General features: G+C 37.8%; 1 protein-coding gene across 3 annotated transcripts in view; it reads right to left on the reverse strand.

Moving 5' to 3' along the window:
- Positions 1–23,286, reverse strand: part of LOC118734212 (beta-parvin) — a 167,995-nt gene that overhangs the window by 43,992 nt on the left and 100,717 nt on the right. The window contains exon 6 of one of the 3 annotated variants that reach the window (XM_036463930.1): positions 15,459–15,556. The exons of the other annotated variants lie outside the window; for them this stretch is intronic. Coding sequence (XP_036319823.1) covers positions 15,474–15,556 — 83 coding nt within the window. The 3' untranslated portion in view covers positions 15,459–15,473. Of the gene's footprint in view, positions 1–15,458; positions 15,557–23,286 lie in introns of those variants that run through there. 3 annotated transcript variants of the gene reach the window in all.

The following is a 23,286-nucleotide window of genomic DNA, read 5'->3' on the forward strand; positions in this document are numbered from 1 at the left end:
GGGTTAGCAATCCATATCGCGGCCGAGCGTGATTGGTCAACATGCCAGGTTTCCTTTGTTCTATAGGCTGATGATGACAGCGTCTGCTCTTTGTTCAAGAACCAATTGGTCCAGCAGGTCATCAGCTACCCTACTCCTGTTCATATTGCCTTGTATAAATTTAATCATATTCTCCCAAGCTTTGTCTTAGCCTCAGCAAGGGCATCCCTGAAGGCCTTGCACGCTCCCGACCCGGGCAGGTGATTGGCATTTTTTTGTCCATCTCCTGCCGAGCACAGGTAGCAGCTTGGGCTTTCTTTACATGCAGAGGCTATGTGGCCCTGCTGACCACATTTCCAGCATGACCTGCTTCTGTCTGGGCCTTTGCATGCCGCCTTTTTGTGGCCATACCCCAGACAGCGGAAACACCTTTGGACATCCGCGCGCTCTCGGACGCGGCAGATAATCCAACCTACTCGCAGCTTCCCCTTTTCAATAAGAGTCCGGCCTGGCAGTTCGTCGATTTCCACCACAGCCATTTATTAGTATGCATGCTTATGCAGACGCTGTCTAGCTTTACTTGTCAAGTTCTATCGAAAATGTTAATGATCTCTGTGAAAAGATAAATCGAGATATTTTATCAATAATGCACTGCGCAGAAACCAACAGTCTTTGCCTTAACCCAAATAAAACGTATGTACTGCCTATCTCTAAAAGAAAGTTGGTTGTAAATAACATTCCATCCCTTTACATAGATGCCAAACCAATTGCTTTTGTAAGTAAAATTACTAACCTGGGTTTTGTAATCAACTCGAATTCAACATGTGTTGATCATATAAATATGGTAATAGGTAAGGTGTATTGCTGAAATTTACAAAATCGTCCCGTTTACACGATTTAATTGTCCCCAGCTGTAACTCTGTAGCCTCGACTAGATAGTTCTTTGTGAACACAATACGTACCTGGAACTCGATTCCTACTTTCATAAGGAGTAGTATAAACAAAAGCAACTATAGAACTGTTATTTACAATTATCTAGACTGACCATCTTATTTTACTTTATTTTATTTTATTCTAAATTATAACTACTGACCTAGCCTTAAGTATATACATATGTAAGCCTGCATTTTTAATATCAACATAGTAAAGTTTTTTTTTTAAATGTATTAACAGGCTGAGTTCCACTCTATCTGTTGTACTATAAAAGATTCAAAATCTTACTGTACTAATTTTCTTGTTCAATAAATGACAAATGACAAAATGACAAATGACTGCAGAAATACTTAGTGGTTGATAGGGAGTGTGTGGAATAAAAGAAAATATTTTAAAAATAGTTCTTGAAAACCCAATTTTTTAAGAAACATGGTTTTTACAGAGAATTAAACAATGATTACGATGGTATGATTTTAAATCAATAATTTACTGGTCTTCACTATATACGTCAATTTCAAAAGGTTAAACTGTGTATAGCTAAGATAGCTTTAGGACACTCATGAGCATCTTATGTAACTATAGAAATATTATTGTTTATTTAGCTTTAAAACGACATTCAGATGAAGTCTCTACGATGAGAAGAACGCGAAATATGTAGATTTAAAGAAGCATATTGGAGGTTCCATGAGAAAGTGAACCTTAGAGCAAAAATTATAATTTTTTTATAAAACTAACAAACGTGTGGATAAGACATGTCGTCGCTACCATGTCAAACTACCGAATGTGCGAAAATACTTTTTTAATTACGATATCGTAAAATTTCGGGTCTTGTTAGAAGCAGAGGATACTCGCTTTAACAAAGTGTCGAATCCCACACTTTTTCCCAATGACAACAACATTTTTTACAACAGTTTCTTGGCTTTCCTGAAAAGTACCCATTTTCACATTCGATAGTTTGACATGGTAGCGACGATATGTAAACATCTTGAATCAACCAAAAAATAACAAATTCAAGCTTTAAACTCATTTTTATTTCCTTTTTTACGTTTGGAAATCAAGTTCTAAGTAAATTTTTTGAATGAGTTTCAAATAGGTTGTGTAAGAAAAATGTATAGTAGAATTCATCTGCTTTTAATAACATTGTGCTATATCGTCGCTCGAATAATGAAATAGTGTAACATGAAAAGTATAGTTTTGAGAAAAACGAATTGGACGTTTTTATAAACCATTACAAACCATACATATACAATTTCGTTTTTCGGGAATAAATTAGTGAGCCAAAGAGATATTTAAGAAAACTAAAGATTTTTCTAATAGACTAAAGGATTGTCTATACAATGGTGCAATGGTGTTTCTTTATTCGAGCGACGATATATTAAAGGCCTTATTCATAAAAAATAAAGTAGGTTTAAAGAGCTTTATAAATAGACGTTTTCATACATTTTTCAATTTATAAACCTTTTTAAAGCTACTTTACTTTTAATGAATATGGCTATATGAGTTGTTATTAAGCAGTATTGGCCTTGTCCCTCCCGTGAAAAAAATAAAAGTGTTTGTATTTAATTACAGAAGTTGAGGCTGTGTTTCGTGTGTTTGTTACATAATGTTAGAAATTCATTGCAAATGTTTATCACTTTTTTTATCACGTATTGCATTTTCGTTTTCACATAGTTAGATAAGAATAATTCAACGGTGAAGCATGTCCCGCCCGTGACAGCTACGGGTGGGACAGTCGTCAGAGGTGGGTTTACAGGGCTGATAAGCTTTACTTGATTGCTGAGGTAGACTCATGGAGGAGGGGGAACGCGCGGACTCGCCCATTACCTATATACCCTTGTGGTCAGCTGATTAAGTATCGAGTATTAAGTGTCCAATAGGTACTTAAAAGTACTGAGTTTTATTTACATCGAACTAATTTTCTACTGATTCTAGTGACGACTCGCTACCCATTTCCATAAGACCATCTGGCAACATTATTTCATTTCGCAACAACTCCATTACTGAGGCCAATGCTAACTTATCTTTGAAATGAATTTTTTTGAACCTCGGGTCGAGTAAAGTTGATGCAGCTATCAAAAAAGAAAGTTCGATGGATGGATTTTAGATAACTACAGAATTCATATTTATTGAAAATTTAATATTTTAATATTCGTTCGTGGTTTGTATGAAAGAAAATGCATAGCACGATCAGCAAAAAAGAAATATTAAAAATCAACGCGATTTTCTAGCGTCTTGAAATTTGCACTTTAACCTACTAAAATTTAATGAGCTACAAAACTGCATACCCAAAATTTTTATAAAAATTCGAAATAAAAAGTTTAAAACTTTTGGGTGCAAATGTTAAAGTTTGTTGAATTTTCATAATTTTTGTACAAAGATTTAAATGCGGATTTATCCGGCGCTGGTTAGGTAAAGTGCTACACTTTTATAAAAAAATATAAAGATTAAATAAACAAAAGAAAAATAGCCAAAACTAGTCAAAATGTCAGTTGACTTAATCAGCAGACCACAAGGGTATATCGGAAACTAAACATTAATATCTTGTTTTAATTAATTTTTCAAACTTGACCTCGAGTCGGCAAAATATTAAACTACAAGTAGAAAGGTCGCAAAAAACATCATTATTTCTTGAAAATATTTTTACGATTATTTTGCAAATAAACGATTAATAATCGATTAATGAAACACAAAACTACGATACAATTAAATCGTAAATTGGATAAATATAATCGATTAATTTAATCAAATGACTAATAGCTGCCATCCCTAAAATTACTTTAAAACTATAAGAGGGCGCGGGTGGGTCTTCACTTTTAGAATCAAAATACCAATAATTAGTGTTGGGAAGTATCGAGTACCTTGAGGATCGGGTATTTTTCAGAGTACTGAGAACTTTCATTAAATATACACATGTTGGTAACATTTCAATGCTTAGTGTAGAAATCTCACAAGCTGGCAGCACTTTATTCAAATTAATATATTAATCCCAAACACGTCAAATGAATGGCTAACTTGTACCCAAGTATTGTACTTGAAAACTATTGAAACTTCAAATTGAATACAATCATTTCTGAATACCGGTAAACGTAAATAAAACTCAGTACTTTTAAGCATGATACAAATATTTAAAGGTAAAACCGCTAGCTCAATTCGTCCGCCATTGGGGTTTTTTTTTTGACGTTTGCTAGCATTTTGAGTTTACTCTCTCGAAATAATTCAAATGTCAAATAAATTCAAAATAAACAAATGAAAATTTATAATTTGAAAATTTATGTATTATGTATTATTTATGTATGTATATGAAGGAAAATGAGATGCTGCTTTAGCGGCTGCGCTAATACCGTTTTTACCTGCAAGCAAGGCAGTATAAAGTTCTTTCAAGCTCCCGCAATTACCGTGTGTACGCAAAGCTTGATCGAGGTTGGTGGTGTTAGGGCAGCGGATTTTCCCAAGTGCCTATGTGCGCTAGGCTCATTTGCCACACCACTTAACCCAAGATAGTTCTTAGCATACATACATACATATGTACATATCTATGAATGTACATTCAAATTTTAATGTTTCGACAGAAATATATTTCTTTGGTTTGAGTGAAAATAAAAACAAACAAATGAAATGACGTCGAGAGAAATTTTCAAAAATGCTAGCAAACGTCAAAATTCCCAAAGCTGGCTCTCAGCGATTGTACCTTATAAATATTTGTATCATGCTTTTAAGTATCTATTCGACACTTAATACTGAGTACTTTGAATCGATCCTCAGTACACGTATCAAAGTGATGATTGGAACAGAGTATTCTTGAGTTATGGAAACAGAGATTGATCACTGTGTCCGGGCTTGGATAGTGTATCTGCTAAGGAGCAGATGTAGCGATACTGGTATCGGGTCAGTTTCCTTCGGTCATAAGTGAAAATGTGGAGAGGACTCTAAAGATAGTAGATTCCTGGGCCACAAACTGTTCTCTTAGCGTAAACCCTGAGAAAACTGACCATATGCTTTTCACAAATAAAACAAACTTACCGAATTTTACCAAACCAAGGTTCCGAGGAACGGAACTGGATCTGTCAAACAAGGTCAAATACCTTGGAGTTATTCTGGATCCCAAACTTAACTGGAAACCAAACATTGAGGAGCGTGCTAGGAAGGCCACGGTGGCTCTCTATGCCAGGCCTTCCTAAAGTGGGTGACGTGGCAACCTGGGGTGCCGCTAGTGGCTAGAGTATACTAGTGGTGCGGGCAAATTCTTTACACTTTCCATACACAACGCAAGCGGTTTGATCAAACTTCAACATGGCGGCCAGAAAATCAAAAAATTTAGATTTTTATTACAATTACCTTCAGCGGCTCGTCAAACCCCATACACAACACAAATAGCTTGCAGCAAAGGGATATTTCGCTCCTAAGCGTAGTTTCCCAGTACGTTTTGTCAACGTAAAATTGAATCAGAAAATTTTCAGAAAAATAGCTGAAAACGTACCCTTTTCACAACTACTTTCGGTACTTTTGTAGACGCGAATCCACTTTTCTTCCCGTTTTCGGATTAATATTCGGATTTTGTGCTGGCTGGGCTTTCTCGTAACAAGCGCAGCTGTTTCGCGCACGTGTATATATTACTTATTCTTTGGAACTTCACAATCACACTGTCAAAGAGCGAATCAACACGATTTTAAAGGCAGTCTTCTCGTGTTAGTGAGGTACCCATTCGCGATGGAAATCGAAGAAGAACGAAGTACTTCAGACTTACGCCATTAGCGACGAAATTTTTAAAGCTATCGACAAATTTGTACAGAACAATGGTTTGAAATGGAGCAAGTATGCGGATATTCGCAGTGGTTGGAAAAACGAAAGGAGCGATGTCTAGGATGAAGCAAGAGGCAGAAAACGCCACGAGAAGTCACTGTATGATCCCTCGGTATTCCCTGGCGACTAAGAAGATGCCGCCACTAGATTTAAACCCGTATTGGATGGCGCTGCGAAGATAACAGATGCTTGCGAAATTAAAATACATCTCTGGTTCTTTTCTAGCACGTCGAGATTTTTTTATTGGTGACATTTACATTTAGATTTACTAGCATTTTGCATGAAAACCCCATAAATAAACAAAGTAATCAGAAAAACGTATATAACTTCGAAGTTAACGCTAAGAAAATTGCTAACAGCCGGTTTCACTAGCAATTTCTATATAAAATTCAAAAAATTAAAACCATTTATCACTTAAATTGCTTTCGTGGCTGTAAAAATTATTTTCTTAGCGTTAACGCGCATTACCAGCGTTGACTTGGAAGGTTTAGAAAAAACCATTCTCGAATAATTTCCCAACATTGACTCTGAGGATGGCTTCAGCTGCATAACGAACCCGTTTTAATGTGGCCCGAAAAATAAACCTACTGTGATGACCAATTAAGCTTTTGAAAACCTTCTGGACATCAGTGAAGACAGCACTTTGATTATTAAATACTACGAAGGGAGCCAAGAGAGTTTTGGATGCAAGTGTATGCAGAAAACACTGCTGTTGGCAAGATTGGATTAAAAATACTAGTGACTAGTAATTATGAGTTGCATTCGATTTTTGATCATCGCTGGATATCGAAGATCGAACATCGAAAGTGAAATTATGAGCTATGCAACCGTGTCGAAATTTTCGTTGAGTATCGAATTTTCTGTCGAACAGAATTTTGCTTTCGATGGTTTAGCGAAGTGTTAGAAAATTGTGAAAAATGTACGATTTGCATTTGTTCTTTTACTTTATGGCGGCTGGACACTAATCTTTATTAATTTCATGCAGTGAATAATAAACACGTGCTCGAAAGTCTGGTGGGCGAAAATCCCAATACTCAGTTGGCACCATCTCTGAGAACAAAATAATATGATGTTGATAGTTTTAAAATATTTTAAATAGATATGGCTCACAAACGCCTCTTTAGACAGTCGTAAGTTTTTAATAAGTCTGTAGACAAATTTCTTAAATATATTTTATGTCAAAATATATTCGAAAGACTACACTTAACCCTTTTAAACATTTTCTACTCCTGGCCAGTTTACCAAGCTCTCATCCTCTGACGAATCGTTGAACCCGAACTCCGTTGTACTCATTTTTACCATGCAAAAAAATACTCATTTTCATTTGACCATTTACAATGTCAATGTCAGTAAAATGTCTGGAGAGAATGACCTGATTTATAATAGAGATTCGTAATCTACTAGTCAAGATTTGATTTAGGTGTTTTGTGTAAATTCAAACCTTGAGATTTTTTTATAAACTCGCTTTCCTTTTTATTTCATTTTGCACAATTTACACAAATTTACATACATTTGTATAAGCACACTATTTAATTTGCTCGATTTGTAAACAAAACTTCTCAGCGGTGAAAAATATACTATTGTAAACAACCTGACCGAGCGAAATTCACAATAGCGCTATTCTTCATCGAATGAGCGTCATAATACCAAATGAAAATTCGTTCGATCAGCCCTTTCGACCATAGTCGAATGCAACTCATAATACTTACTTTTACATTTCTATGTGAGACTGCATTTTCAACAAATGCTTACATAAACAAGTAATTTTTAAGCAAAAAAACAAAAAAAAAAACCGATTTCAATTCTCATCTAAGAATTTAAGGTTATCGTTAATCTATTCATGATCCAATGATCCGATTTAAACCAAACGTGGTCCGAAGTTATGCGGCAACATACATAGAAAAAAATAATAATAAATTGATAACCTTCTTTTTGTGAAGTCCGTTAAAAACAAATACACCAGCAAGCTTTCAGCGTCAAATGATTTCAGGATAAAATTGTCAAGGCTCCCAATAAACTTAAAGGAAATAACGAAATCATCAAAACAATTTCACTCCTCACATTAAAGCTAAAGGAGCATAAAGTTTGAATTGCGTTTTCCTTTTTTTGCTTACACATTTGAAGAGTAGGGGTGACGCGAAATTTTTTTAACACAACAAGGGTGCCGAGGTGAAAAAAGCTTGGGAACCCCTGCTCTATGCAGCCAAGAGAATGTTGGGCAACAGATGGGGTTTGAAACCAAGAATTGTTCACTAGATGTACACAGCTAAATTCCGACCCATAATCTCTTAAGGGGCGCTGGTATGGTGGCCAGCCCTTACTAAGGATTACTTAACGGCCTTCTTGACTTATTACCCATTGATATCTTTATCGAAAATTCAGCTGTTAACAGCGCCATCAGACTGCGTGCCCTGGGGCTCTGGAAGAAAAGACCGTTCGTGCACGGTTCCATCCTAGACGCAATACCGTCTGAAATTAAAGCGCTGCCCACTGACTATATCCTGTCGGTCGTAGTCCTGGGTTCACCATAAACCCCAAAAACGAAATTCCCAAGGCGCAGTGACTGGAATCAGGAAAATTTCGGGTTCTTGCAGAGCTTAACGGTCTTTACGGATGGGTCAATGATGGACTGCGGAGTTAGTGCTGGGGTTTTTATTGAGCAATATAACCTAAAGTTATCCTTCCGCCTACCAGACTATGCAAGCGTTTTCCAGGCCGAAACGTTTGTTATTAAGGAGGTAGTAAGGTACATCTCGGATAGCCAAGCGGCTCTTCAGGCACCTTCTTCTACGTCTGTTAGATTACAGCTAGTGGATGAATGTAGGAAAGAGCTGGCGTATATTTCTGACATATATTACAAATAAATGTCTAAAAACCCCAAGCTTTAGGTCTGGCCGCTCAAGAAGTTATACTAGAGATTTCCTGATTTTCTCGATTTTAACAAATAAATTAGTAATTTAAACCGTTAGATTTTTTATGAATAACTATTTACTGATATCTACACACGAACGAAGGCATAGAAACAGCACTTGGCAGTAAATCTGCTCTGTGGCGGCAACAATATGCAGGTACGCAAAATGTCCCCGTCTCAAAAGATTTCCCCATATATGATAATAACCCACTATCCAAATTTGTTAGGTGTTCCTAATGTTATTCACGCCAGCATATATGCTTTTGTTAGTTTGACCGGAGGTAAGTACTACAAGAATGTATTGCTTACTCACGTGCATTTTGAGTAGCAATGAATTCGCAACTGACTAAAGTAGGTGGAAAGTAGGAGAAACCGAAGTTATAAATTGATACGAAGCGAGTAGATAACAAAGTTAGGTAGTAAGCAGCTACGTACTCAGCCTCTTAAGTTGTAGCTGTTGTGTATCAGATCAGATGAACGATCACATGAAAAAAGCAAGTGTGTTAGCATGGACGCACGATCGAATACGAACAATTTCACTCTATTGCTTTTTGTACTACACAAAGTCATTCATGCGAAGGCGGCCATCGCTGTGCGTTAGTCATGGGGAATAGTCAAGGAAGTTTTTATGCTCCGCAGATGAAAAGTCAGGTGGAAAGTATTAGTAATTGGCACTACCTGGTGGCCTACTGGGAAGTAAAGGAACATATAAACATACATATATATAAAAGTACACATAAAAACTTTTTCAAAAGAACAACTAAGATATTTAACACAAAAAAAAACTCACATAAAATTCTTAATTAAATTAACTAATAATAATAATAATAATAGATTGGCGCTTACACATATGTTAGTGTTTGGCCGAGCTTCTCCTCCGATTTGTGGCATGCGCCTTGATGTTGTCACACAAAGCGGAGGCACCCACAGTTTTACGCCGACTCCGAACGGCGATTGTATTTTTATGAGAAGCTGTTTTTCATGGCAGAAATACACTCGGAGGTTTGCCATTGCCTGCCGAGGGACGACCGCTGTTAAGAAAAACCTTTTTTCTATATTTTTGCGATGTTGCTTTCACCAGGGTTTGAACCCAGGTGCTGCGGAGTGGAAGCGCGCACTGCTTACCACTACACCACAGCGGCCACTACCTACATCTACTTAAATCCATACCAACTTCTGTGGTAGCTTTGTGTAAACTAAAAATTAAATTTGAATTCTGTAAGCATAACAAGTAGGCGCCAGAAATGTCATCGGTGTCTTCTTTTTTGCTTATTGTATTTCCTTTATGTTTTTAAACTTTCGAATGTGTATCTGGTTTTTTCTCGTTTTTCTATGTCGATTATTTTTGTGTTTGCTAGTTCGTATGTGTTGTGAAAGCGCTGTACTATTTTTCGTTTTTTTTTTCTTATATCTATTTCATGTTCGTTTAAGCGCGTGCTTAGGGCTCGCTTAGTTGTTCCTATGTACACTTTCCCGCATTCCTCGTCCCCCTTACCCTTACATTTAATTTAATAGACTACGTTACTTTGTTGTTGAGCATCTAATGAGCATTTTGTTTTTGTAAAAACTGTGAATGAAATGCAATTAGATTTGTATGCAAGTGTTATGTTTTGTTTTATTGCAAAGTCGCGGCCGAAGTTTTCGGTCAGATTCGGATGTGACTCTATGGTATCTTTTTGTTGCGTGTGTGTTGCCATTTTGTTTCATTCGATTTGAAACGAGTGATCACTCGATCACGAATGCCGCGACTCGGGCCCTGACTTCTTTTAAGTTCTGAGTACTTTCGAGTTCTGTCAGTATTCGAGTCAGTATTACAGTACTTTGGAGTACTCTGTATCGGTACTTTTGAAAAAACGGGTGCTGCTTTTTAAGAATCGAGTTCTGAGTACTTTTTGTATCGAAACTGCACAATCGTCTTCTTCTTTATAGGCGCTGTAACCGCCTAAGCGATGTTGGCCGAGTCCAAAACAGCTCGCCAGTCATTTCACTTCTGTGCCTCCGAACGCCAATCGGAAATGTCAAGTGAAGCCAAGTCCTTCTCCACCTGGTATTTTCAACGAAGAGGAGGCCTTCCTCTTCCTCTGTTACCAGCATCGCGGCCGGGTTGAATACTTGCAGAGCAGGAGCGTTTTTGTCCATTCGAACGACATGGCCAAGCCAGCGGAGCCGCTGAATTTTAATTCGCTGCACTATGTCTATATCGTTGTAAAGCTCATACAGCCCATCGTTAAATCGTCTGCGGTATTCGCCATCGCCAACGCGTAAAGGCCCGTAAATCTTTCGCAGAATCTTTCTCTCGAAAACTCCAAGAGCCGCTTCATCAGATGTTTTCATTGTCCATGCCTCCGCGCCATACACCAGCACAGGCATGATGTGTGACTTATAGAGTGTGATCTTTGTACGACGAGAGAGGACTTTACTTCTCAATTGCCTACTCAGTCCAAAGTAGCACTTGTTGGCAAGAGTGATTCTCCGTTGGTTCCCAAATAAACGAAGTCGTCTACTTTTTCAAACTTGTAACTGTCAACAGTGACGTGGTTGCCAAGACTCGTATGCTCTGACTGTTTGTGTGATGACATGAGATACTTCGTTTTGTCCTTGTTCACCACCACACCCATTCGCTTTGCTTCTCTATCCAATCCCGAGAAGGCAAAACAGACGTAGCCCTTGTTTTTACCGATAATATCGATGTCGTCGGCATACGCCAGCAATTGTACTCTCTTGTAAAGTATTGTGCCTGAGCGGTTCAGTTCTGCGGCTCTTATTATCTTCTCCAACATCAGATTAAAGAAATCACACTAGAGGAAGTCACCTTGTCTGAAACCTCGTTTGGTATCAAACGGCTCGGAGAGGTCCTTCCCTATTCTGACGGAGCTGGTGGTATTGCTCAACGTCATTTTACACAGCCTTATTAGTTTCGCGGGGATACCAAATTCAGACATCGCGCCATAAAGGCAGCTTCTCTTCGTGCTGTCGAAAGCGGCTTTGAAATCGACAAATAGATGGTGTGTGTCGATCCTATTCTCGCGGGTCTTTTTCAAGATTTGGCGTATTGTGAATACCTGATCTATGGTGAATTTGCCAGGCCTACAGCCACACTGATAAGGTCCAATCAGTTCGTTGACGGCGGGCTTCAGTCTCTCGCACAATACACTCGATAAGACCTTATAACCTATGCTTAGACGGCTGATTCCGCGGTAGTTGGCGCGAATGGCGGGATCGCCGTTCTTGTGGATTGGGCAGAGCACACTTAAATTCCAGTCGTTAAAATTATGCTTTCTACAATGAAGCTTGGCCACTGAATTAATATTTCATATCAATAATTGCATGAAAAATGATATTTCTTGCCCTCATTTGATTAAAAGGAAAAAATTTTTCACAATCATTTTAATTATTTGCAACAGATGACGACCGACGCACGCGATCTTTCTGCTTTGTGTTGGCGTTAGCGTTGCCAAATTTTAGCTATGTGGACGATTGAAATTCAACGCCAACGCAACGCCAAAGTTGTAGGTATGTGGACCGGCCTCTATTCTTTGTTTACGCAACTTTTCCCATAACTACATCTTCATATACAAGTTGAATAAAAGCTCGTTAGTTTATTTTTTATTGCCTTTATTTTTTGAGTGCTACTTCAGAACTAACTACAAAATATTTTCAACAAAGTAAATTGGCCAAACGGCAGTAAGTTGTAGTAGACGCGATGTCAGCAGAATTCGCGCAATTATTGGTGTTTAGTTACTTTTCATGCGCGTGTAAAAATGAGCAGATCAGGCATTTAATTTGTGTGAGGTTAACTCTTCCACCCTCAATTCCGAGCGTCCTATGGTAAGTGATGACGAACACTTATCTCTAGGTTGTAGAGTTGGTGGTTGACCTAGATTTTTACGCTTGCGGTATGTCTTGAATCCAAGGCACGTAAGTATTGTTACCAGTGATAAGATGAATACAGCGTTAGTGGAGAAATTTATTTATTTTTTCTATATTCAATGTGTCGATATAGTTACTGTCGTTCACGCGTAGCTGTTTTAACATTTCCAGCGAAAGAACTTCTTCCATCACTTCAGTAGTGCGATTCCCATTTTTCTTAGCGACAATATTCGTATCGTTAGCTAACGATTCCGACAAGTTTCGTTAACTCCAATACTCAAGCACACTTTTAGCGAATATTTTCGGTAGCTTTGACAGTTGTCTAACGAAATTTGTCGATAGCCTAGCTACGAATATTTTGTCGCTGAAAAGCCTAACGATAAAGTGGTTTTAAGTTTTTATTGAGAAAAATTAGGCAAAATTCATCGGTAAGCAAACTATTAAAATAAAAAATAACTAAGAAATAAACATTTACCACATATAGATGTGCTTTTTATTATTATTCTTTTTATTTATTACACCTGCAAGTTGAAAACTTAGGCAAAGGTTTTGATAGTTGATCCCACTTAATTGGGGCATTCTAAATTCAATGGCTCCTCCGTTTTGTCACATTGGCTCCACAGTTCCGAGATAACGATACTTGAACATTTGTTTAAATTTTAACTTGTTTATAACTCAGTTTTTGTATTGATTTAACAAAATTTTTAACAAGACTGATTTTTATAGTGAAGGTTATATTAAAAAGTAGTCACGTGAAAAAGTTTAGTAAAGTGACTTTAACGGACTTTGTCGGAGTTATTTATAAAAAAAAACTTAAAAATTTAAGCAAATTTTCAAGTACCGTTACGTCGTAAACTAGAGCCACAGCTGAATTTTTAGACGTGGAAAGCAAAATGATGTGTTTGTTGTAATTCATACTGTAATTGTGCGTATAATTTTTTACTTATATACGGCAGGCCCTTATTGCCAAAGAAGAAGTCCAGCATCCTATGGTACTGCTCCGTAGTAGCTCTTGCGTTTCTGTTTTTTTTTCATATTCAGCCTTATCATGAGTTTCATTTTCCCCGAACCGGTTCACTTTTCACTCTTGGTTTCCATGGTTTTACTATGGGCGGATGACAAATTTTCGGGTGGATTTTATTTCAGGCGAAACTCAGGATAAGGCAGTTTGTATTTAAAAACAACAATACCGACAGCAATAATACGCGCAACAATAAAATGTTTCTTTTAAATATTGAGTGTCAAACGTCAGTATTGCCATATTTGTCTTTGTAATTAACGACAATCGTCCTAAATTTCTTTATCGACATGTCTAACGTATTCTGTCGTTAAGTGTGTTTTTGAGAATAGTCTATTCGCTACCATGATAAAAACATAGTAAGGTAGAACTGTTCTCTCAATTTGTCGGCCATGTTTTTTTTTTGAAGTTTGCCAGCATTTTAAAATCATATAAAATTGAAAATAAAAAATTGAAATTCGAAATTGTTGTTGCTTGAGATTGAAAATGTGTGTGTGAGTTTGTGAGTAAATTTAAAAATGAAATTGTTTGGAAACGTCAAGAATTTTAAAAGTAACTCTCAGCGGTTCTACCTTATTATATTTTTATCATGATTCGCTACTGCAAGCTACAAACGTCGTTCATTATCAATAACGAATATCGGTCGTTAGAAAAAATGGGAATCGCACTACAGAGCTTCCCATAGGTTGGAGAATCGCCGGCAAGGGGTGTTGATTAACTATTTCCTCTGTTACAATTACTTTGTTTACTTGGGTAGTGGAATTATGATGCCGAATTATGAAGGTGCCCTTTAATGGCATCAGGTCGCCGTTCCCACGTATGTTTCCTTCATTCTCGTTAAGTAATAATATTCCAGTGGATATTTCCTCTACCGTGCGAACGTGTTGATTGTTTATTACGCTGCAGTTGGCGGCGCGACTGCTCGGGATGCCTATATTTATAATATTAGTGTTAGAACATATTACTAAATTATTATAGGATTTACAACTATTTAAAATTCCAACTATTTCATTTTCATTACATTTCAAAATGGATTCAGATGGTATTTTGTTAATTTTTTCTCTTATTTTTACCGCTCGTGTTATTAAATTTCTACAATTACTTTTTTTTGTGGTTGGAAAATTTACAGTGTAAACAATATTATTTCCATTAGTAGCGATGCGGACTTCTGCAAATTCCAAAGCCTCTTCGATATTTATATAGGGAAAATCTTCATTTTGCAATATAGTTTCTGTGACATTCATTTCCGAGTTTGACAGCATATATGAGTTTACAATATGGGCCTTTGCCCAATGAATGGCATACTCTATGATTATTATTTCTTGCTTAAGAACTTACATTTTGAATTTTAATTCTAGTGTTACCTCATTGATCAATTTTGATTCGTTTTTAACATTATTTAGGATCTCGTTTGTTACATTTGTTATTTCACAAATTTTTTTAACAGTTAGTTTGTTTATAATTAACTGATTATTGTTGTTCTCGAGTACATTATTGAGTTTATCTGTCAATATTTCAAAATCGTGATGGTCTGGATTGCCAGCTAACCTTTTCCATGCCGTACCAATAACATCAATTGATCTTTTATTTCTTCTATATGTTTTTAATCTATTTAAATGATTTTTAATATTTTCGGTTTCGAGGGACAGGAAGGAGTACAAGGGATGGGTAGAATTCATTGCGGATTGTAAAGTTTTCTCGAATGTTTGTATGAGTTTTTCATATTCGTTTAAAAGCATAAACAGGCGGCGTTGATCCGGGTTAACGCCGCAATTGATCTGATCAAAATTGTGCCTTGACAGATGACAGTAATGCGGATTTACGAGCCGCGAAGTCGTAGGTTCTAATAACACGGCCAGTAGAATATTCATTAAATTTTTTTTATCCATTCAATTATAACTTCTATATTTTTTTAAAGTTGTTGTTGACTTTTTTAGTAAAATTAAACTCTAAAAATTTAATTTAATAAAAAAAGTGAAATAAAATAAAACAAATTGGAGTTGTCCAGAATTTGGTTTTCGGCACGACACAATGGGATGATTCACCTATTGGGGTAAAAAATTGATTCTTTATTAAACTTTTCCTGTTTCTGTTACGATTGTGCAATTTTTGTTTTCTTTCACTGTTTATTTTCTGTATCTGGGTGATAGCTTATTACCTAATCTTTTATTGATTTTAAACAAAGACTATTTCTCCTAGTGCATAAGATTTGAATGGTAATTTCCCTTTGTTGTGGTAAGCAATGTCTGCTTCCTGTTTCTGTATTAATTTTTCATTATCTACTATTATTTTATTTATTTATTTATTAAAGTAGTCTAACACAACAACCACAGGTTAAATTTCAGTGTTAGATACTGAGAATATTACAATATAATACGATATTAAAATGTATAAAATTTGAACTTAACATCTAAAATTTATAAAATTATTCATAAAGTGTAAGATTGAAGAGAATAAAGAATTATAAAAATACAGTAATTTAGCGGTTAGAGTTGAGGTGACTGACGCGAGTTAAATAGTTACAAATTTTCATTTAGTCAGCATAGTGTCTAAGTAATGCTATTTTAAAGTGCAATGTGTCCTTAATAGCCCTGAGTTTAAGGGGTAATTTGTTCCATAGGCGAATAGTATAGACGAAAAACTGACGCTCAGATATGACAGAATTGAATTTCAGGTGCAAAAGCTGTTGTAATCGTGACGATTGAGTAATTTGAAGACGATTTTTGAGATGCGGATGCTCCTCTGAGAATAAGATTTTCTGAAGCATTGTAAGGCACTTGAGCTTCAGCATATCGTCGAGTGATATTGAAGTTATCTTACGAGCCCATTGAGAAATGTGGTCATACCGTTTTTTGCTATATATATACCTGGCGATGTTATTGTAAAGCACGTTGAGTTTTTTATTGCATTGACTATCGCTGTTAGCATAGAGTTCGCAACCGTACAACAGCGTTGGTAGCAAGTAAGATTTCGCGATTAACATTCTAGTGGGCATCGGCGTTAGGTGTTGTGTTGACCATAAATACCTTAGCATAGCATATACTCTACCAATTGTGCTATAGACATGATTATCCCACGTTAGTGTTCTGTTAAATAGTACGCCCAAGTTCTTAGCTACATCAACATATGGTATCACAGTTCTGTTCAATGAAACTGTATCATAAACGTTGAGGTCAAAATGTTTTTTAAAAATAGCAATACATTGGGATTTGTTTGGATTTAAGACCAAACCATTGTTACTTGCCCACTCGTGAACGAGGTCTAAATCACTATTGAAGCTCTGTATGCATAGGTTCAATGAGTGAAGTGGGCAGCTCAAATACAATTGCACATCATCAGCGTACATTTGAATTTTATTGTGCCTTAATACCTTCGGCAGATCGTTGATGTACAAAACAAACAGTAAGGGGCCGAGAATCGACCCTTGAGGAACTCCTTTAGATATGGAAAGAGAACTTGACATTGCATTGCCTATGTTGACTGCTTGCGATCGGCCGAAAAGATATGAGCTAATTAGGTTTACAGCCGAAGATGAGAACTGAAATAAATTCTTTAATTTGAGACACAGTAGTTTGTGATTTACTGTATCAAAAGCTTTGGAGTGGTCAAGAAGAGTAAGCAAGGTTACGCGATTATTGTCCATATTTATTCTAATGTCATCTGAAACGGTAAGAAGCGAAAGGGTACAGCTTTTCGTATGCCTGAAGCCAGATTGGTAATCGCTGACCAGGGAATTTTTAGATATAAACGAGTCAATCTGCTGATGCATTATGCGTTCTAAGACTTTAGATAGATATGGGAGAATCGCAATAGGTCTGTAGTCACCATTTGATTTCAGAATGGGTATTATTTTGGCTTTTTTCCAGCAGTTGGGGAAGACAGCTGATGTAAGAATGTTATTTATTGCGTAGGTAATATATGGAAGAAGTTTCGGGAGCAAACATTTGAAAAACTTCGGATGAATGTCATCCAAACCAGCGGCGTTGGATTTTATAGACAGTACTGGTTGGACAACGTCACACTCATCAACACAATTAAAGCTGAAGTTTGACAGCGACCTATACGGATTACAGTTATAGCGCTCATAGGCAATATTTTCAAAAGTACTCGAGGAGTCAAGGAACTGCTTATTTAAATCATTTACATTTACAGAATCAAGGACTTGTGCCCTTTCTTTTCCAATCCCTATTTCGCGAATTCACTGCCATTTTTGCTTTGACCCAATTGCTGCACTGAATCTTTGGTCGTAATACATAATTTTTTGGGTTTTTATTGCTTTAATTCTCTGTTCGAAGAGTTTTAAAGTCGCTGTAAAGGACATCTGTCCTATGGCGCTTCCACTTTCGGTATGCTCGATCTCGTTTTGAAATTAACGTTTTGATATGGCTATTAAAATAAGGACGGCATTTATCCGAAATAGTTTTCGTAACAAGCGGCACAAATTGATTAAAAAGGCTTTTAATATTAGCTTGAATAAAGTCAATTTGGTCATTTACTGAAACCATTGTGTATATGGATGCCCAATTCGCAGAGTCGACATACTTCTCAAGGTCTTCACATTGGATATGCGCAAAGTCGCGGTAAGAATAGTACTCTGTTTTGCTTGTCAACTCGAAATCAAAAATGAGGTAAATAAGATCGTGCTTAGAAAAGCTTGAAAGATCGAGTTGATCATATAAAAGTACTTTGTTCTTATTATTTACAAAAAAGACATCAAGTAGCGAGCTATTAGTATTTGTAAAATGAGTGGGAATCGAACAGTTCACGGAAAACAACCCCAAATTCCTCATTGCCAATGCGAAAGTGTCATCGCTGAGTAGATCAGAATTAAAATCACCGGCTATTACGGTATTGTTAAAAGACAAGGTACGTTCTTCCAAACAATCAACAAAGTCAACAAAATTAATGTATTTATTTGGCCTGTAAACACAACCTAAGAGGATTTTATTTGATTTTGTTGCTATTTGTAAGAATAGATACTCGATGGGGTTGCTACCCTCTGATTTACAATGAAGCTTGCATGAAATACTAGATTTTACAAACATGGCAACCCCGCCACCGCGCTCAACTCTTTCTGACCTAAATAACACATATCCATTAACAGAAACCGACTCATTATTGTGCCAATAAGAAAACCATGTCTCAGAAACGCATATAATATCAACGCCCGAATGTTCAAAAAGGTACCTGAATTCGTCAATTTTTTTGGGCAAACTTTGTGCATTAATATGGCATATTTTCAGCCCAAGTTTTTGTTTACCCAAAATTCGTATCATGTTAAAATTATCGCCTTTGGAACCGCAGAAGCTATTAAGACTCATATAAAATGAAAATGAAAGTCAAAAGGCATGGAGCACTGCACTTTAAGAGCGTACCGAGAATAAGCTGAAAAAGCAAATTGTAAATAGTCAACCTACTGTCAGTCAAGCTGCAAGATAGAAAAGAGAAATAAGAAACAAAGAGAGATAGTTTCGAAGGTATGCTTAACAATCATAGTTTGCTCAATAATTATTCGATGCTATAAACTTTCATTTGTTGACTGCTGCAATTCGCTCTATGTTATCTACGCTTGTCACATTTACTGCCTCGCCTTTTGTTTGCACACGAACATAAACATGCCCACGGACGGAGAACACAGAAGTAAGCCGCTTTTGTCTTCTTAGCTCAGTGCCAAACTGCATGACTTCGCGATTTCGCTTTGTCAGGCATTCGTGCAAATATATTTTGTCATCTGCACTCTGACCAATATCGCGAAGAGTAAGCGGTCGTTTTTTCGTTTTGCAGAACTTCGCAAATGCACTAAATAACGCACAACGGTCACCAGCAGAGCCAAGCTTAGCGATGATAGGCATGGCTTTGCTGTTGTCATTATTATTATTGCGAGCACGGAAAATTGCACGAACAGGTGGAGTCTTTATCTGAACTGTGCGACAGAGCTGAACAAAACATTCAGTCAAGCTCTCGTTTTTTGTGTGGGGGATACCTCTTATAATAAGATCTGACGACACTAAAGCATTCTGACATTCGTCGACTTGTGCACTTAGTACTTCGACATCATTGCGCAGTTGTTGTACTTTTGCGCATTCTCTCTCTGCTCTTTCAACTCTGGCTTCAATGTGTTTTACAGAATTGTTTAAGTTTGCTAAGCCCGCCGTCAACTCACCAATCCTCTGCATAACACGTTCCTCGGATTGAGACAAACGAGATGTTAGCTCACAGATGATGCTCTCCTTTTGCGCTTCCATCTTCGTTTCTAGCCGTGCGAGCCAGCTCGGCTTGCGGGCTTGTTCTGCATGTTCGCTATTTGAAGCGGAGATGAAGCTGCTTGGCGGGATGATTTAGTTCTTGTTGTCACACTATAAATACTCATTTTTACACAAATCCTTAATTGATATTTTAGAGTTTATTGAGTCGATTGGTTAAAACCTTTACTTATTTACTGTGTGAAAGTTTATGGCAATATTGGCTGTGAAAAACCACGGAAAATTCTAGAAATACTGCAGCGCTAAATCACACACGTCAGCTTGCGAACACGAACATCGAACACAACGATTAGCAAACGACAGTGTCGTACTTATCCGTTTCTGCATCTTCTACAATTTGCCGATAACTAGCCGATAACGACAAGTGTGCCAATCTCCTTTGAAATGCATATGCTCGGCTCAAAATTTCAGGGCCAGACGATAACGCAACTATGATTGGACGACAAGTGTGCAGATAGCCTTATTTGGGTGGCGATGCACTGTGAAGTAATTCTTTTGAATTTGGCTGCCATCTGCGGGAAGTAAAATTTTTCCAATGGTTGCAGTTTATTCTATTTATCGTTCCTGTGAGCTCTGAAATGTTATTTTATTATCTCGTTTTCCTGGTCACTTTCGTTGGTAAGAACCCTGTATCGGTTAAAATGTATGGAATGTATGGAATATATTTATTGAAGTTTGCCTAAAATGTCATCATCTGTTTCAATAGCGTTTAAGAATCTCAAAGATTTTATCTTCATTGAACTCCCTTTCTCTGATTATATGCCTATGGTAAGTCGGGTGAATAATTTGAAATTTATACTATGAATTTTCTCCGAAAGAAAGGAATATCTGGTTTTTAAAAGCGTTTACTGGAGCTTCGGTAAATTGTATTGAATTGTGTGATGAGCTCTCATCACTGTGTTGTATAGCAGTCATTGAATTAATTTGTGAGCCTTCCGGTAACCTTGACAAAGCGTAGGCAACCTTATTAGTGGAATCTGAAGCTCGTTTCTGTAGCAATTCTCTACCAAGGCGAATTGAGATATGAATTCACCGCCTTGTTCTCTACTGCTAATGAGTAGTAGAGAATGACGTACATATATTCTCTACCAGTAGAGAAATAATCGGTAGAGAAAAGTTACAGAAACGAGCTACTGGTTTGAATTTCAATCCATAATTATATTCCTCCAGTATTGCCTTCCACCTTTTCAGTTTGCTATTTGTGTTTTTATTGCTTATCGCGTATGTCAGCGGCTGGTGGTATGTAGATATTATAACTTTGGCGGAACCATATACAAAATTTCTTAGTGATTTGAGAGCCTATATGATGGCGAGCATCTCTTTTTCATTTGTTGCATTATGCTCTTCGCTTTTTCTAAGTGTTCGAGATATGAACATGATCGGTTTTTCATCTTGTGCCAAGACGGCACCTATGGTATGGTTTGACGCGTCTATTGTCAGGTGAAATTCTTTGGAGAAGTCTGGATAAGTTAGTATAAAATCTTGTTACGTTCAACATAACGCGTAAAATTAATATTACAAACTTTATTTCTTAATAGTATGTTATAACCAGGAAAATCAGAAAATTATAAAAGTGCTTGATTACAGAAAGAGAAAAAGCAATGGGGAGACCGGAAACAGAAGAAAAAAAAATGTCAAAATACAAAAGTTACAGATAAGTTTCAGTGAGAGAACTTAGTGTTGGAAATTAATGCCATTTTAATGAATAATGAGAAGTAACTGGTAGCTGTTTGTGAACATTCCGCCCACCTCGTCCAGTGCGACGAAAAAGGATTATCCGCCCACCGTGTGCAGCCGATACTGTTCATCGATTGGTAAGGGCACAAGTTTTGATATGGCTCGTTTAAGAATTGTCGACTTTGTACGCACTGTTGCAACTCGTACATGAGAATCGTCCCCGGGGTGTACTTGAATACCTCGGCCTAGTTGCCATTGAGGTGGTGCTCGTTCGTCACGTAAGAGTACCAGGTCACCAATTCTCAAATTGCCTTGAGTCTGCTGCCACTTATTTCGGGCCTGAAGCTCCCTCAGATAGTCGCTGCTCCATCGCTGCCAAAAGTTTTGACGCATTTGTTGCAGTTGCCTCCAGCGGGTGAGGCTTGAAGATGTAAACGTCGCATAAGCTTGGCTCGGGAGGTGCTATTAGGGGGCCACCGGACAAAATGTGAGCTGGTGTTATCGCTGTCACATCGTCGGGGTCATCCGAAAAAGCTGCGAGTGGTCGCGAGTTTATCACTGCCTGGACTTCCTTGAGCACTGTGCAGAACTCCTCAAATGTAAGTGTCGTCTCGCCAATAATGCGCTTGAGGTGGTGTTTCATGCTTTTTATCCCCGCTCCCCATATGCCTCCGAAATTTGGAGAGCCAGGGGGGATGAAGTGTCATGTGACACCGCAAACGGCACTATAATGCGCGCCCGCCTCTACCTGCTTCCGGTATTGAGCGACATCTTCTTTCAGTACGGCATTTGCTCCAACAAACATAGTGGCACAGTCGCTGTAGATATCAGAGGAGTAACCCCGTGTGGCGAAGAACCGGCGGAGCGCTAGCAAAAACATATTCGTCGTTAGGTCGCTAACGAGCTCGATGAGTACTGAAGCACACGAATAGCGCTACATATGCTTTATGGGCTTGGTGGCCTCTGCCTTTTGATGTACGTACTCTATATGGGCCGCCGTAATCTATACCGCAGTGTGTAAATGGCTTAGTCGGTGTACATCGCGCTTCTGGCAAAGCACCCATAATTTGCTGTGCGGGTTGGCAGCGATGACGGAAGCATTTGATGCAGCGGTTAATATACTTCTTTGTAGATGATCGTCCGTCGCTAGGCCAGAAACGTCGCCGCATAAGATTCAGTGTAGTTTGAACGTCACCGTGTAATGTGCACTCATGCGCTTGAGCAATAAGCAGCGTAGTCAATTTGCTGTCCTTTGGCATAATAATCGGAAAGCGCTCCGCTTCAGATAGGAAGGCATGCTTCAGGCGGCCATTGACTCGAAGGATCCCGTTGTTGTCAATGGTTGGATTCAGTTTTCGCAATTTGCTCTTGATTGAAACAGGTTTACCTTGACGAAGACGAGAGATTTCGTTAAAAAAATGCGAGATTTGTACGTACCTGATCCATAAATTTAGAGCAGACGTCCGCTCCGACACAGTGCACCATGTCTCAGTGGGATGTGGTGTTGAACTTTGCTGCTAAAAATCTGCGACACCATGCTGTCACCGCTACGAGTTTGTTGATATTTGAATATTTTTGTAGTAACTGCTCGCGTATTGGCTCAATATCGGTGGTAGCCAATGCAGCAATGACGATGGTATCCGGTGTAGCAGGCAAGGTAGGTTGATCTGGCCAGTTCCTTTCATGTTGACTGAGCCAAGCAGGGCCGGACCACCATTTTTCCTTGTTGGCGATTTCGGATGGCGGAACTCCTCTTGTAGCGACATCCGCCGGATTACATGTTGTCGACACATATTTCCATGTGTGTGCCGGTGTTCTGTCCTGAATTTGAACCA

Source organism: Rhagoletis pomonella, unplaced genomic scaffold (assembly GCF_013731165.1).
Source record: "Rhagoletis pomonella isolate Grant_MI unplaced genomic scaffold, Rhpom_1.0 Rhpom_scaffold_00002, whole genome shotgun sequence".
In the NCBI taxonomy this organism is placed as follows: domain Eukaryota; kingdom Metazoa; phylum Arthropoda; class Insecta; order Diptera; family Tephritidae; genus Rhagoletis; species Rhagoletis pomonella.